General features: G+C 37.4%; 1 protein-coding gene across 2 annotated transcripts in view; it reads left to right on the top strand.

Annotated features, from left to right (window-relative positions):
• arl5a (ADP-ribosylation factor-like 5A) overlaps nucleotides 1–15,481 on the top strand; it is a 52,104-nt gene that overhangs the window by 26,257 nt on the left and 10,366 nt on the right. For both annotated transcript variants that reach the window (XM_073026710.1, XM_073026702.1), the window contains exon 3: nucleotides 12,503–12,650. In XM_073026710.1, the coding sequence (XP_072882811.1) occupies nucleotides 12,503–12,650 (148 nt within the window). The remainder of the gene's footprint in view (nucleotides 1–12,502; nucleotides 12,651–15,481) is intronic.

The raw sequence follows: 15,481 nt of genomic DNA, 5'->3' as shown, positions 1-15,481 counted from the left end.
TGTGAGCAGTTTTGGTCCCCTTATCTAGGAAAAGATGTGCTGACATTGGAGAGGGTCCAGAAGAGGTTCAGGGGAATGATCTTAGGAATGAATGGGCTAACACCACAGAAAATAAATAGATTAAATTCAAATATGTCTGACCAATGTTTTCGATGTAATCAAGAAATTGGTACTTTTTTACATTCTACTTGGTCTTGTTTTAAAATTCAATCATTTTGGATAAATCTAAGACTTTTATTGGAACAAATTACTGGAGCACAACTCCCACATAGTCCAATATTATTTTTATTAGGAGACATTGAAGGGACAATACCGAAACTTAAATTGAATAAGTATCAGAAAAAATTTATAAAAATTGCATTGGCAGTAGCCAAAAAAGTTATTGCAGTTACTTGGAAATCTGATTTATATTTAACTATGGATCGTTGGAATAATGAAATATATATAGTTGTATTCCACTTGAAAAAATTACATACAATCTAAGAAATGAATATGATATATTTTTGAAAATTTGGCTCCCATACCTACAAAAGATAGGATTAAATACATAGGTCCTTTGAAGATAAAATTATAAAGTAATTGGGGAAAGTAAAAATAAAAATAAAAATTATTTTGAACTCCATGGAGCATGTGGGGATCCTCCGATATCCAGGCAATCTTTCTCTCTTTTTTTTCTTTCTTTAGACAAGGGTTAAGGGGGTGAGGGTTAATATTATTTTCTCTGTCTCTTACTATTTTATCATTACATTTATTCTTTGTAACTTTCTAAAAATTTAATAAATAAATACATTTTTTAAGAAAGAATGAATGGGCTAACATGAGGATAATTTGATGACTCTAGGCTGTAGTTGTTGAAGTTTTGAATAATGAAGGGAGATCTCATTGAGACCTATCGAATATTGAAAGGCCTAGGTAAAGTGGATATTTCCCGTAGTGAGTGAGTCTGGGACCAGAGGGCACAGCCTCTGAATAGAGGGACGTTCATTTAGAACGGAGGTGAGGAGGCATTTCTTTAGCTAGAGGGTAATGAATCTCTGGAATTTAGTACCATGGATAGCTGTGAAAGCCAAGTCATTGAATATTTTTAAAGCATAGGTTGATATATTCTTAATTCGTTGGTGTGTCAAAAGTTTTGGGGAGAAGGTGGGGTTTGAGAGTGATAATAAATCAGCTACAATGGAATGGTGAAGCAGACTCAAAGGGCTGAAAGGCCTAATTCTGCTCCTATTTCAAGGTCTTATGGTCTCTCATGGGGAATCTATAAATACGAAACATAATTTAAGTTTATCCATTTATGATCCTGCATATTTTTGTAGAATTTTGTAAGTTGAAAGGATTGTGGTATGGCCATTCAGCAAAGTATATTCCCATAGACATGACATAGAATGCGATTCAACCTCTCAAAATAATTTTTAAAAAGCCCACGTGTATCAGAGATTTAATGGTATTTTGAAGTTTGCATGTTTGTAAATGTCCTTCAAGAGATAGAATCCACAACAAACATGTCTGGACCACGTGGCACACCTGCCTGCGTACTGAACGTCTGTGCAGACCAATTGGCTTGTGTTTTCAAGAATGTCTTCAACTTCTCACGTCTGCAGTCTGAGGTTCGAATACGCTTCAACAGGGCCTCGGGGTGGGAGGGGACGTCACGTGATGACGTAGGGTCGAGACGTTGGGAATCCAGCTCCCTCGTAAAAAGTAATGAAATAGGGTTTAAATTAAGAAGAGTTAACAAATATCTATTAGAAACTATTTATAAGCAGCTCGGGATTATCTTTTGATATGGCTCCTAAATTGAAACAGAAGAAAGCTACTATTTCGAAGACTGCGCAAATCGGTGGGGAAAAAGGCCTAATCGTTTCGGCGAAGCATCGGACTCAAGTTGGATCTCCTCCCGGCGAAGTGCATGGCACTTCTGATGATGCGGGGAAGGAAGTTGCAGCAATGTCGGCGGTCTCTAAGAAGAAACGGCAGAAACAACGTATGCGCGAAAGTATGTATGAAAAGACATCAACAAAACTACAGATCCCAACTACGGCTGGAAGTGAAACTGGATCTGGATCGGAAGTAGAAACAGACTCTTTGGGAAATTCGGAGGAAGAAGAAGAGGAAAAGAAGGAAGAGATTAAAGGAGACATAAAAGATATCCTGATATATATGACGAATGAATTAAAAACTATAAGAACAGATATGACGAATGAATTAAAAGTTACAAGAACAGATATGACGAATGAATTAAAAGCTACAAGAATAGATATGACAAATGAATTAAAAGCTATAAGAACAGATATAAAAAGGATGCAGAATACACTTGATAATGTGGTGGAAAAACAAAAGAAGATGGAGAAGAAAGTTAAAGAGATGGAAGTAAAAGTGGAAGAAAATACTGAAAAAATAGAAAATGATAATCTTGTCTGGACAGCAGAAAGAAAACGGATGTTTGAAAAAATGGATGCGCTTGAGAACTCTAGTAGACGAAATAATATTAAAATTATTGGTCTTATGGAAGGTACAGAGGGAGAAAATCCAATAAAATTCTTTCAAGATTGGATTCCGAAAATTTTGGGAATGAAAGAAGGAAGTCAAGTAATTGAAAGAGTACATAGAGCTTTAAGACCAAGATCTCAACAAGATCAAAATCCAAGATCAATTTTGATAAAATGCTTAAGGTATCAAGATAAAGAAATGATCTTGAAGGCAGCTACTCAGGGTGCTAAAGAGAGAAATGGGTCATTGATAATAGAAGGGAAAAGAGTTTTTTTTATCCAGACATAAGTTACGATCTTCTGAAGAGGCGGAAAGAATTTAATCCAGTGAAAAAATCTTTATGGGAAAAGGGCTATAAATTTTTATTGAGCTACCCAGCAAAATTGATAATTTTCCTGGAAAATGGAGAAAGAAGTTTTTTTGTTGACTACCAGAAAGCGGAGAAATTTGTACAAGAATTACCTGATGTTCATGAAGAGGACTAAAGAATTATAGAAATGAAATGGACTAATAATGAAGATTTAAACAAGGTTGGACTTGAAGGAAAAAATAGTCGAGGAGAATTAATTGGGAGTAGAGACATTAATTTTTTTTTCTTCACTAATATATATATATTTTTTCTTTTTGCGGGGGAGCTGGAGGAGCTCCTGATCGATGGCTGCGAGTTTCACGTGTACAATCATGGCGATTGCCATGACCCGTAAAATGGGGGGGGGGGGTAATGTTGTGTTCTTTTTATTCGCAACATTAGTGGGGGGTATTTCGTTTTTTTTTCTTATATATTAGTTATCTTTTTTATATTTTTCTTCTTTTTTGCCTGGATGGTTGGGGAGAGTCATAGCAACATGGAGAATTTTAAAGAGTTCCCAAGGTACTATGAATGATTAATTTGCTTAATTTATTAAGTTTTAATGTTAATGGAATAAATGGACCTGTGAAAAGAAAAAGAGTTTTAACATATATTAAGAAAATGAAAGGAGACATAGCTTTTTTACAAGAAACGCATTTAACAGAAACAGGACTTAAGAAATTAAAGAGAGATTGGGTTGGAAATGTTATTGCAGCTTCATTTAATTCAAAATCGAGAGGAGTTGCAATTTTGGTTAATAAATCTTTACCAATTAAAGTACAAAATGTAATAATTGATTCTGGGGGAGATGTGTAATTATACATTGTCACATTTTTTCAGAATTATGGACTTTTATGAATATTTATGCACCAAATGAAAATAATGCAAAATTCATACAAGAAGTTTTTTTGAAATTGGCTGATGCACATGATAAAATATTAATAGGTGGAGATTTTAATTTTTGTTTGTATCCAGTTTTGGATAGGTCAACTAAAGTTGCTACAAAATCAAAAGTAACAAAATTAACTTTATCATTAATGAAAGATTTAAACCTGATTGATATATGGAGAAAAATTAATCCAAGAGAAAGAGATTACTCATTTTATTCAAATAGACATAAAACTTACTCAAGGATTGATTTTTTTTTACTATCAAAAAATATTTAAGATAGAGTGAAAAGTGTGGAATATAAAGCAAGAATACTGTCAGATCATTCTCCCTTGATAATGACAATGATAATGATGGATAAGGAGGAATCGATTTATAGATGGAGATTTAATTCAATTTTATTAAAGCGTCAAGATTTTTGTGATTTTATGAAAAAACAAATTCAATTTTTTTGGGATACAAATTTACATTCAGTAGAGGATAAAATTGTATTATGGGAAGCAATGAAAGCATATTTAAGGGGTCAGATTATAAGTTATACATCTAAATTAAGAAGGAATACGCAGCAGAAGTAGATCAGTTGGAAAAAGATATTATAAAGTTAGAAAAAGAATCTCAAAGACACATGACAGAAGAAAAACGAAGACAACTTGTTAACAAAAAACTACAATATAATACACTCCAGACATATCGTACAGAAAAAGTAATTATGAGAACTAAACAGAAATATTATGAATTAGGTGAAAGATCACATTAAATTCTTGCTTGGCAGTTGAAAACAACAGGTTTCTAAAACAATAAATGCAATTAGAACAAGTGTAAATAAGGTTACTTATAAGCCTTTAGAAATTAATGAAATTTTAAAAAATTTTTACACTGAACTATATAAATCAGAATCAAAAAATAAGATTGCTGAGATAGATAAATTTTTATCACAAATAACCCTTCCAAAATTAAATCTGGAAGAACAGAAAGGATTAGATATGCCCTTTACATTAAAAGAGGTTGAAGAAGCTTTAGAATCACTTCAGAGTAATAAATCTCCAGGAGAAGATGGTTTCCCTCCTGAGTTTTATAAAAAAATTTAAATTTAAAGATTTATTAATATATCAAGTGGAAAGAATGCATAAACTCCCACAATCTTTTTTAACAGCGATCATAACTGTACTGCCAAAAAAAGATAGAGATCCTTTAAAACCAGCATCATATAGGCCTATTTCTTTGTTGAATACAGATTATAAAATAATAGCAAAAATTTTATCTAATAGAATATCTAAATATTTACCAAAATTAATACATATGGACCAAACAGGTTTTATTAAAAATAGACAATCAATGGATAATATAACCCAGTTAATTAGTATAATTCATTTGGCACAAAAAAGAGAGGAAATGAGTGTGGCAGTTGCTTTGGATGCAGAAAAAGCATTTGATAGATTGGAATGGGATTTTTTATTTAAGGTATTGGAAAAATATGAATTAGGAAAATCTTTTATACAATGAATTAAAATTTTAAATACTAATCCTCAAGCTAAAGTAGTTACAAATGGTCAGATTTCAACACCATTTTGTTTAACGAGGTCAACTGGACAAGGCTGCCCATTATCACCTGTTTTATTTGTATTGGCAATAGAACCATTAGCTGAATTAATTAGAACAGATTCAGATATCGGGGGCTTTAGAGTTAATCAAGAAGAATATAAGATTAACTTATTTGCGGATGATGTTTTGATTTACTTAACAAACCCATTGCAATCTTTGCAAAGATTATCTTTTAGATTGGAAGAATATGGGGAAGTATCGGGTTATAAAGTAAATTGGGATAAAAGTGAAATTTTACCCCTTACCAAAGGCAATTATAATCAATGTCGATTAGCAACTCAATTTTGATGGTCAATAAATGGGATAAAATATTTAGGTATTAGAGTTAATAATGATGTAAAAAATTTATATAAACAAAATTATTTGCCATTATTAAAAAAATAAAAGAGGATCTTGATAAATGGATGATGTTACCAATAACATTAATAGGTAGAGTTAATGCTGTAAAAATGAATATATTTCCTAGATTGCAATATTTATTTCAAACTTTACCAATACAATTACTTCAGAAGTTTTTTCAAGAACTGAATAAATATGTAAGGAAATTTCTTTGGAAAGGAAAGATGTCAAGAATATCATTGGAAAAATTGACATGTAAATTTGATTTAGGAGGGTTACAACTTCCAAACTTTAAGAATTATTATAAAGCAAATCAACTTAGATTCATTGCGTCTTTTTTTGATGAAGAAAAACCGGCATGGATTAGAATAGAATTAGATAAGATAGGAGAAAATATACCAGAAGATTTTATATATACCGGTAAATGGGAATCCAAATGGATACGGGAAAAAAAAGAATCTCCTATATTAAGACGTTTGATTGATTTATGGAATAAGGTAAATATGGACGATGAGAAATCTTTATTAGCAAAATGGACTTTAATTCAAAATAAGCTTATTCCTTTTACAATGGATAATAAACTTTTACATAATTGGTTTCAAAAGGGGATTAAATATAAAGGTGACTGTTTTGAAGGAGGTATATTGATGTCGTTTGATCAATTAAAAAATAAATATAAAATATCAAATAACACTCTTTTCTGTTATTTTCAATTAAAAGCCTATTTACGAGAAAAGCTGGGACAAACAATGTTGATGCCAAAACCTAGTGAAATAGAAATATTAATTCAGAAAGGAAAAATTAAAAAATTTACACCCTGTATGTATAATTTGATTCAAAAGCAGACAATTAAATTAGGAATTCATAAATCAAGACAAAAATGGGAATCTGATCTGAATGTTAAAATTGATGGAAAAAATTGGTCAAGATTATGTTCTGATAGTATGAGAAATACAATAAATGTTCAACTTAGATTAATACAATATACCGGTAATTTTTTACATCAAATATATATAACACCACAGAAAATAAATAGATTAAATTCAAATATGTCTGACCAATGTTTTCGATGTAAACAAGAAATTGATACTTTTTTACATTCTACTTGGTCTTGTTTTAAAATTCAACCATTTTGGATTAATTTAAGACTTTTATTGGAACAAATTATTGGAGTACAACTCCCACATAGTCCATTATTATTTTTATTAGGAGACATTGAAGGGACAATAACAAAATTTAAATTGAATAAGTATCAGAAAAAATTTATAAAAATTGCTTTGGCAGTAGCCAAAAAAGTTATCGCAGTTACTTGGAAATCTGATTTAAATTTAACTATGGATCGTTGGAATAATGAAATACATAGTTGTATTCCACTTGAAAAAATTGCGTATAGTCTAAGAAATGAATATGATATATTTTTGAAAATTTGGTTCCCATACTGACAAAAGATAGGATTCGATACATAGGTCCTTTGAAGATAAAATTATAGTAATTGGGGAAAGTGAAAATAGATATCAAAATTATTTTGAACTCCATGGAGCATGTGGGGATCCTCCGATATCCAGGCAATCTTTCTTTTCTTTCTTTTTTTTCTTTCTTTAGATAAGGGTTAAGGGGGGGAGGGTTAATATCATTTTTCTTAATATTTTATCATCACATTTATTCTTTGTAATCTCTAAAATTTAATAAATAAATAATATTTTAAAAAAACAGGGCCTCTATAGTACTGATGCCCAAGAAGAGGAGGATGATCTGCCTCAATTTAATTGCACATACATCAGGCCCACATGAAACATTGACTGTTTATTATTTCCATAGATGCTGCCTGACCTGCTGAGTTCCTTCAGCATTTTGTCTGTTGCTCTAATTTCCAGCATCTGCAGAAGTCAAGTCAAGTCACTTTTATTGTCATTTTGACCATAACTGTTGGTACAGTACATAGTAAAAATGAGACGTTTTTCTGGACCATGGTGTTACATGACACAGTACAAAAACTAGACTGAACTACGTAAAAAACAACACAGAGAAAAAAAAACACACACAACTACACTAGACTACAGACCTACCCAGGACTGCATAAAGTGCACAAAACAGTGCAGGCATTACAATAAATAATAAACAGGACAATAGAGCAGTAAGGTGTCAGTCCAGGCTCTGGGTATTGAGGAGTCTGATAGCTTGGGGGAAGAAACTGTTATATAGTCTGGTCGTGAGAGCCCGAATGCTTCCGTGCCTTTTCCCAGACGGCAGGAGGGAGAAGAGATTGTATGAGGGGTGCATGGGGTCCTTCATAATGCTGTTTCCTTTGTGGATGCAGTGTGTAGTCTAAGTGTCCGTGATGGCGGGAAGAGAGACCCCGATGATCTTCTCAGCTGACCTCACTATCCGCTGTAGGATCTTGCGATCCGAGATGGTGCAATTTCCAAACCAGGCAGTGATGCAGTTGCTCAGGATACTCTCAATACAACCCCTGTAGAATGTGATGAGGATGGGGGGTGGGAGATGGACTTTCCTCAGCCTTGGCAGAAAGTAGCTGCTGGGCTTTCTTTGCTATGGAGCTGGTGTTGAGGGACCAGGTGAGATTCTCCACCAGGTGAACACCAAGAAATTTGGTGCTCTTAACGATCTCTACCGAGGAGCCTTTGATGTTCAGTGGGAAGTGGTCGCTCTATGCCCTCCTGAAGTCAACAACCATTTCTTTTGTTTTGTCCACATTCAGAGATAGGTTGTTGGCACTGCACCAGTCCGTTAGTTGCTGCACCTCCTCTCTGTAAGCTAACTTGTACTTGATGATGAGACCCACCACAGTTGTGTCATTGGTGAACTTGATGATGTGGTTCGAGCTGTGTGTTGCAGCACAGTCGTGGGTCAGCAGAGTGAACAGCAGTGGACTGAGCACGCAGCCCTGGGGGGCCCCCGTGCTCAGTGTGATGGTGTTGGAGATGCTGCTCCCGATCCGGACTGACTGAGGTCTCCCAGTCAGGAAGTCTAGGATCCAGTTGCAGAGGGAGGTGATCAGGCCCAGTAGGCTCAGCTTTCCAATCAGTTTCTGAGGGATGATTGTGTTGAATGCTGAACTGAAGTCTATGAACAGCATCTGAACGTATCTGTCTTTTTTGTCCAGGTGGGTTAGGGCCAGGTGGAGGGTGATGACAATGGCGTCATCTGTTGAGTGGTTGGGACAGTACGCAAACTGCAGGGGGTCCAGTAAGGGGGGCAGCAGGGTCTTGATATGCCTCATGACGAGCCTCTTGAAACACTTCATGATGATGGATGTGAGTGCAACGGGACGGTAGTCATTTAGGCAGGACACTGAAGACTTCTTTGGCACGGGGACGATGGTGGCAGCCTTGAAACATGTTGGAACGGTGGTGCTGCTCAGGGAGATGTTGAAGATGTCAGTGAGAACATCTGCTAGCTGGTCTGAACATCCTTCGAGCACTCTACCAGGAATGTTGTCTGGTCAAGCAGCCTTCCGTGGGTTGACCCTGCACAGGGTTCTTCTCACATCGGCCATGGTGAGACAGAGCACCTGGTCATTTGTAGGAGGTGTGGACTTCCTCACTGCCACATAATTTTCCGTGTCAAAACGGGCGTAGAAGTTATTCAGCGCATCTGGGAGGGAGGCATCACCTGCACAGTCAGGTGATGTTGTCCTGTAATTGGTGATGTCCTGGATGCCCTTCCACATGCGCCGCGTGTCGCCGCTGTCCTGGAAGTGGCTGTGGATTCACTGGGCGTGTGCATGCTTTGCCCCTCTGATGGCTCAGGACAGTTTGGCCCTTGCTTTGTTAGGGCTGCCTTGTCACCTGCTCTGAAGGCGGAGTCGCGGGTCCTCAGCAGCGCACGCACCTCTGCGGTCATCCATGGCTTCTGGTTAGCACGTATAGTGATGGTCTTGGACAGAGTAACATCAATGCAATTGCTGATGTAGCTGGTCACTGATGCTGTGTACTCCTCTAAGTTGGTAGAGTCGCCATCGGTTGCAGCCTCCCTGAACATGTGCCAGTCAGTGTGCTCAAAGCAGTCTTGAAGAGCAGAGATGGCTCCTGCTGGCCAGGTTTTCACCTGCTTCTGAACTGGTCTGGAGAGCCTGTCGAGCGGTCTGTATGGTCTGTATGACGAGGGGTCTGTATGGTCTGTATGACGAGCGCTGGTCTGTACGGTCTGTATGCTGGGATTAGCATAACAGAGATGTGGTCTGAGTAACCGAGGTGGGGGCGGGGCTCTGCCCGGTACGCATTGGGGATGTTTGTATAAGCAAGGTCCTTGTTGCAAAGTCCACATACTGATGGAATTTGGGGAGCACTGACTTAAGGTTCGCATGGTTAAAATCACCGGCGACAATAAGCAGTCCATCAGGGTGTGCGTTCTGCATTTCGCTAATAGTCACAGAGCGCCTCCTTAGCATTAGCACTGGGGGGAATGTACACACCGAATATAAGGACATGAATTCCCGTAGCAAATAAAATGGTCTGCCTCTAACAGCCACAAACTCAACTAGCAATGAGCAGTGTCTGGAAACCAGCACAGAGTTCTTACACCATTCCATGTTGATGTAAATACACACACCACCACTGCTAGTCTTACCAGAGAGAGCTGCATCCCTGTCTGCTCGAAACAAGGCGAGCCCATCTAGCTGAATAGCGGCGTCCAAAATTCCATCAGTGAGCCATGTCTCTGTAAAAACGTATGCAGAGCAAACTCTGTACTGCTGCTGAGTATTTTGTTGGAGTCGGATGTAGTCCAATTTATTGTCCAGGGAGTGGACATTGGAGAGCAGAATGGACAGGAGAGCCGGCCGGCTGGGGTTCACTTTTAGCCTGGCACGGATCCCTGCCCGCTGGCCTCGCTTCCGCTTCCTCGTACATCGCTTACGGCGTCTCCATCTCCGGCTCCCAGCATCAGGCGAGTCTGAGGAATGTAGGCCCGATCCTCTGAGCAAGCCGAGGTTGTGTAATTTAACCAGCAGCTCTTTGTGAAGGTTTGTTTTTGGGCGATCTCTGTATTGTAGTAGTATCTGGCGATGGTAGATAGCCGCTTTGTTATCCATGTGCCCTAATTGAAAATTGTGTATCAAACTTAAAATAGAAAATTAAATTAAAGTAACACCAGGTCTGAAAGGCCACTGCTGCTGTGCTGCGCTGCCTCATGGGAATCTCTTGTGTCCATCATTCGAGGTTGATTCCAGCTGCAGAACTGACCTGGAACTTTTCAACTTGCCTGTTATCATCACAGGTCAATGCTAGATCAAGACTCTTATGAATGATTTAGACAGTAATAGTGCATATGTTAGACTAACGTTTAATGACTAAACTCGACGTTGAACACTATCATCCCTACCAAACTTAATTGTTTGATCCAGTAACCATGTAGCTTAATGCTTTCTTCCTCATTGTGAACTGTATAGCTAATATTTAGTTTCAATTTTTATTGTGTCCCTTACATTTATGTACAAATTAAAATGGTGGGACCTGCAGAGAATACTGAGGAATAGAGGCACTTTGGTGCATATGGAATCCCAGAGGTAGCGACATTTGGTAGTTAAGAAGACGTAGGGGATAGTTGTCTTTATTAGCCATGGCATGGACTGTAAGAGCAAGGAGGTTCTGAGACAACTGTTTTAAAAAATATATATACAGGTTTCCCCCGCTATCCGAATGTAGAGCGTTCCTGTGAATATTAAAAGTTTAGGGGAGATCCCAGAGGTATTTTTTTTACACAGTAGTGGATGCCTGGATCACACTGCTTGGGGTGGTGATACAGACACATACATGTAAAGGACTATTAAGTAGGCACATGGATGTAGAAAAATTGAGTGCTATGAGCTGTGTAGGAAGGAAAGGTTAGATTGATCATTGCATAGGTGTATATAGCACAGCACAATGTTGTGGGCCAAAGGGCCCATATTGTACTGTTGAGTATTGTGTTGTCAGTTGTTGAATTAAAGCAGTTGTCCTGTAAAAATGTCATGTGAAGGCAGAAACTCTGAACTGCTCTGACATTGAGTATTAAACTCTGCAATGAAGCTGGAAGTATTTCAGATTTTAGAGTATATAGTGAGATAGCTTGGGATTGTTATCATTTCCGACTCTGAATTTATGTGCTACTCGTGAGCAGTCTTTGTCTTCAACTTGTTCATCACACGTGTACTAATGCAGCCATTCATCAGTGACAATCTTGGCAAGTTCATCAATGAATTTCTCTGCTGTTTTGTGATCAGGAGGTGCATTATTGCCACAAATCTTTAAAATTTTTATTCCATGCATTTTCTTACCTTCAAATTTTAGTTCGTCATGATCAGCATACCGTTTAGTGGCATGTGTTCACTCAAATCCATTCTTTCAATACATACTTGAGATCTTCATTTTTCACTCTATCCAGTGTTTTTCTATTTTTCACTAATTCTGTTCATTACATATATGAGCTCACTTAGAAATGTCTATGGTCCACGAAGACCTGCGCATCGCCTAAGGGTATCTTCTCAGAACCTTGTGGAATTTTCCATTTGAGACATAATGTCAGCACTAAAAAAAAAAATTGGTTTTTGTAGTTTGGAATCTGAACCCACAAAGACAATCAACAGGATGGTTGTGCTGTTTGAAACGTTATTCCCTACTGTAATACCTGAGCTACTTTATTAAAAGCTGATATATTTGTGAGAGGATTTGTATTCACCTAAGCAGGAAAATTAGTTTTTAGGCCACACCACTGTTAGGAGATTGATAACAGTAGTGCAACTTAAAAAATGTTTTCCTCCTGTTTACTTTTGAAATGCACTTCCCTGCTAGGAACTCTAAAGATCTTGACAGATGTTTAATTGTCTCATTTCAGCTCAATGAATGAAGTTGTACATACTTCACCTACAATTGGCAGTAATGTAGAAGAAATAGTAGTGAACAATACACATTTTCTAATGTGGGATATTGGAGGTCAGGAGTCGTTGCGTTCATCATGGAACACTTACTATACCAACACAGAGGTAAGGTTTAACAATGATGATGTTCATGATGCAAGTTTATTTATTTTGGTGTCTTCATTCATAGGTTATTTGTACTTAGCTAAATTATTGAGCTATAATTACCTTGTATCACCTTATTGATATGGTGTTGGTATTCTAACCCTTCCGGTTAGAAACATGCATGAAGGGAAAATATTAAAACTAAACCTTTCTTGAGACCAGAGGTTCCCAACCTGGGGTCCATGGATCCCTTCTTAATGGTATTGGTCCATGCCTTGAAAATGGTTGGGAACCCCTGCTCAGAATTTTAAAATGGCAGCATTGCCCTGTTTTTTGTAGCCTTTGTTAGTTTTATTGAGCTATCTGCAAAGATCCAAATTTCTTTTCTGTATTCTGGAGACATTTGACTTGAAAATTCAGAAAGCTTGTCACTGTTTCCAATTACATGATCCTGAATTGGTTTATGCTATTTGCTATTTACCATTTGCCCCTTCTAAATGGTTTGCACCTCTATATAGTTCATAACAGTGCATCGCAGTAAACTAGCATTTGCAAGTATTGCTGGTTCTTCCTCACCATATCCAGAACCCCATGGTCTAAATAGTGATGATCAGCATAAACTCATTGGTACTCTATATTATTCTACTTGCCGCCATACTTATTTGCACTTGAAATTGACATCCAACTTGCACTTTTTACCTGAGCATCAGATTACCATGAGGTAAACAGCTTTGTTGAATTATGAAAAGGTAACTTTTACAGCATTTTTAGTCAACAAAGTATAACTTTTATGATTTTCAGTCGACAAAGTCTGAACTATGAACTTTATTTCCCCAAGGTACTAAATTTGTAAATCCATATTGATACCCAAGTTCCTCAGGTGTTTTACTATCTCTTTACATCCCATTTAATGTCTCCCTGTTGCAATTATTACAGTTATATTGTTGCTGTGTTAACATAGAACTGGATGCTGAATTAAACTGAATCTCTTCAGCCTGTATGTGATCCATATTCTCCATTCTCTGCATATTTATGGTGTTTTTCTAACAGTCCCTTTAAATACCTCTATCGTAGCTGCTTCTACCAACAACCCTGGCAACCCATTCCAGCTAGCTACCACTGCGTAAAAGAAAAATAAATTGCCCTCAAAGAAAATCTTCCTCTTGATTATACCACAAACCGTCCCTCCCTTCCCCCACCAATAGCCATTGTGATGTTAAGGAACGGAAATGCTGGCATATTAAGGGAAGCTCTAAGAATAGCAGGGTTATTGTAGTGGGTGACTTTAGCTTCTCTAACATAGACTGTGACCTTCTTTGTGCAAGAGGTTTAGGAGGGGCAGAATTGAGTGCATCCAGATTTTTCTGTTAAATCAATATATAGGTAGTCCAACAAGGGAGGTACTGTACTGGACCTGATTGTGGATAATGAGCCTTGGCAGATCACTGACCTTATAGAAGGAGAACAGTTAGGGAATAGTGATTACAAGTACATAACTTTTAAGATTGCTATAGATAAATATAAGTATTAACCTTGCAGGAGAATATCAAAAGGAGCAGGGCAAATTAAGACTATTAGGCATTAACTGGGGAGAGTTAGTTGGGAACAGTTGGGCAAGTCTGCATCAAACGTGTGGAGTATATTTAAAGACTTTGTGCAGAGAGCAAGACAGGGTATGTTCCAGTGAGAAGGAAGGATATGAATGGCTTTGGTTGGGGGAAATCATGTCTTAGTAACTTGATTGAGTTTTTTAAGCATGTGATGGGACAGATTGCTGAATGTAGAGGTGTGGATGTTGTCTACATGTTCTTTAGGAAGGTGTTTGACAAGGTCCCTGATGGGAGACTCATCCAGAATATTTAGATGCTTGGTATTCATGGTGAATTGGTCATTGGGATTCAGAATTGGCTTGCACATAAAAGGCAGAGGGCTGTGTTCAGTGGGACTTATTCTGGCTGGAGGTCTGTGATTAGTGTTCTGTCGACCTCTGATGTTTGTGATGTATATAAGTAACCTGGATGAAAATGTTGATAGGTTGGTAGATAGAATTTAACTGGTAAATATAAAGTGCTGTACTTTGGGAGAGCAAATGTAAAGAGGTGGTGCACTGTCATGGCAAGACCTTTACAGTGTTGATGAGCAGAGGGATCTTGGGGTCAAAATTCATAGCTCCCTGAAAGCGGCTACACAGGTCGGTAGGGTGTTTAAGAAGGCATGTGGCAAGCTTGCCTTTATTGAGGAACTGAGTTCAAGAGTAGGGAAGTTATGTTGCAACTTTATTTTATTTAGTGATGCAGTGTGGAGCAGGCCCTTCTGACGCTGCCCAGCTGCCAGTGATTTAATCCTAACCTAATCACAGGACAGTTTATAATGACCAGTTAGCCCAAAGTCTTTGGACTGTTAGAGAAAACCCACTTATACATGGAAAGAACTATCAAACTTTCTTACAGAGGATACAGGAATTGAAATCAGAGCAAGGTGTTTTGCACCTTTGCCCTAGAGGAATGCTGTTATACTGATTATGATGTGGTAAAGGCTGAGCAGAGATCTGATAGCAGATATAAGATTATGAGAAGCATAGAGATAGTAGATGGCTAGTATTATTTTTGCAGAGTTGAAACGTCTAATGTTGGAGCCATTCATTTAAGTGTGTGGGGTGTGTAAGTTTAACCAAACAAGTTTGAGACATATTATAGGCATTCGAGGTTCTTAGATAGGCACATGAATGTACAGAAAATGGAAAGATGTGGACATGGAGTAGGCAGAGAGGATGAGTTTAGATAGGCTTTTGATTACTAATTTCTTTAGTTTGGGCAGCATTTTAGGCTGAAAGGCCTTTTGTTGTGCTGTGC

The sequence above is a fragment of the Hemitrygon akajei genome, chromosome 2, assembly GCF_048418815.1.
Source record: "Hemitrygon akajei chromosome 2, sHemAka1.3, whole genome shotgun sequence".
NCBI lineage: Eukaryota > Metazoa > Chordata > Chondrichthyes > Myliobatiformes > Dasyatidae > Hemitrygon > Hemitrygon akajei.
The sequence above is the reverse complement of the archived record's forward strand: the minus strand, read 5'-3'. Positions and strand labels throughout refer to the sequence as shown.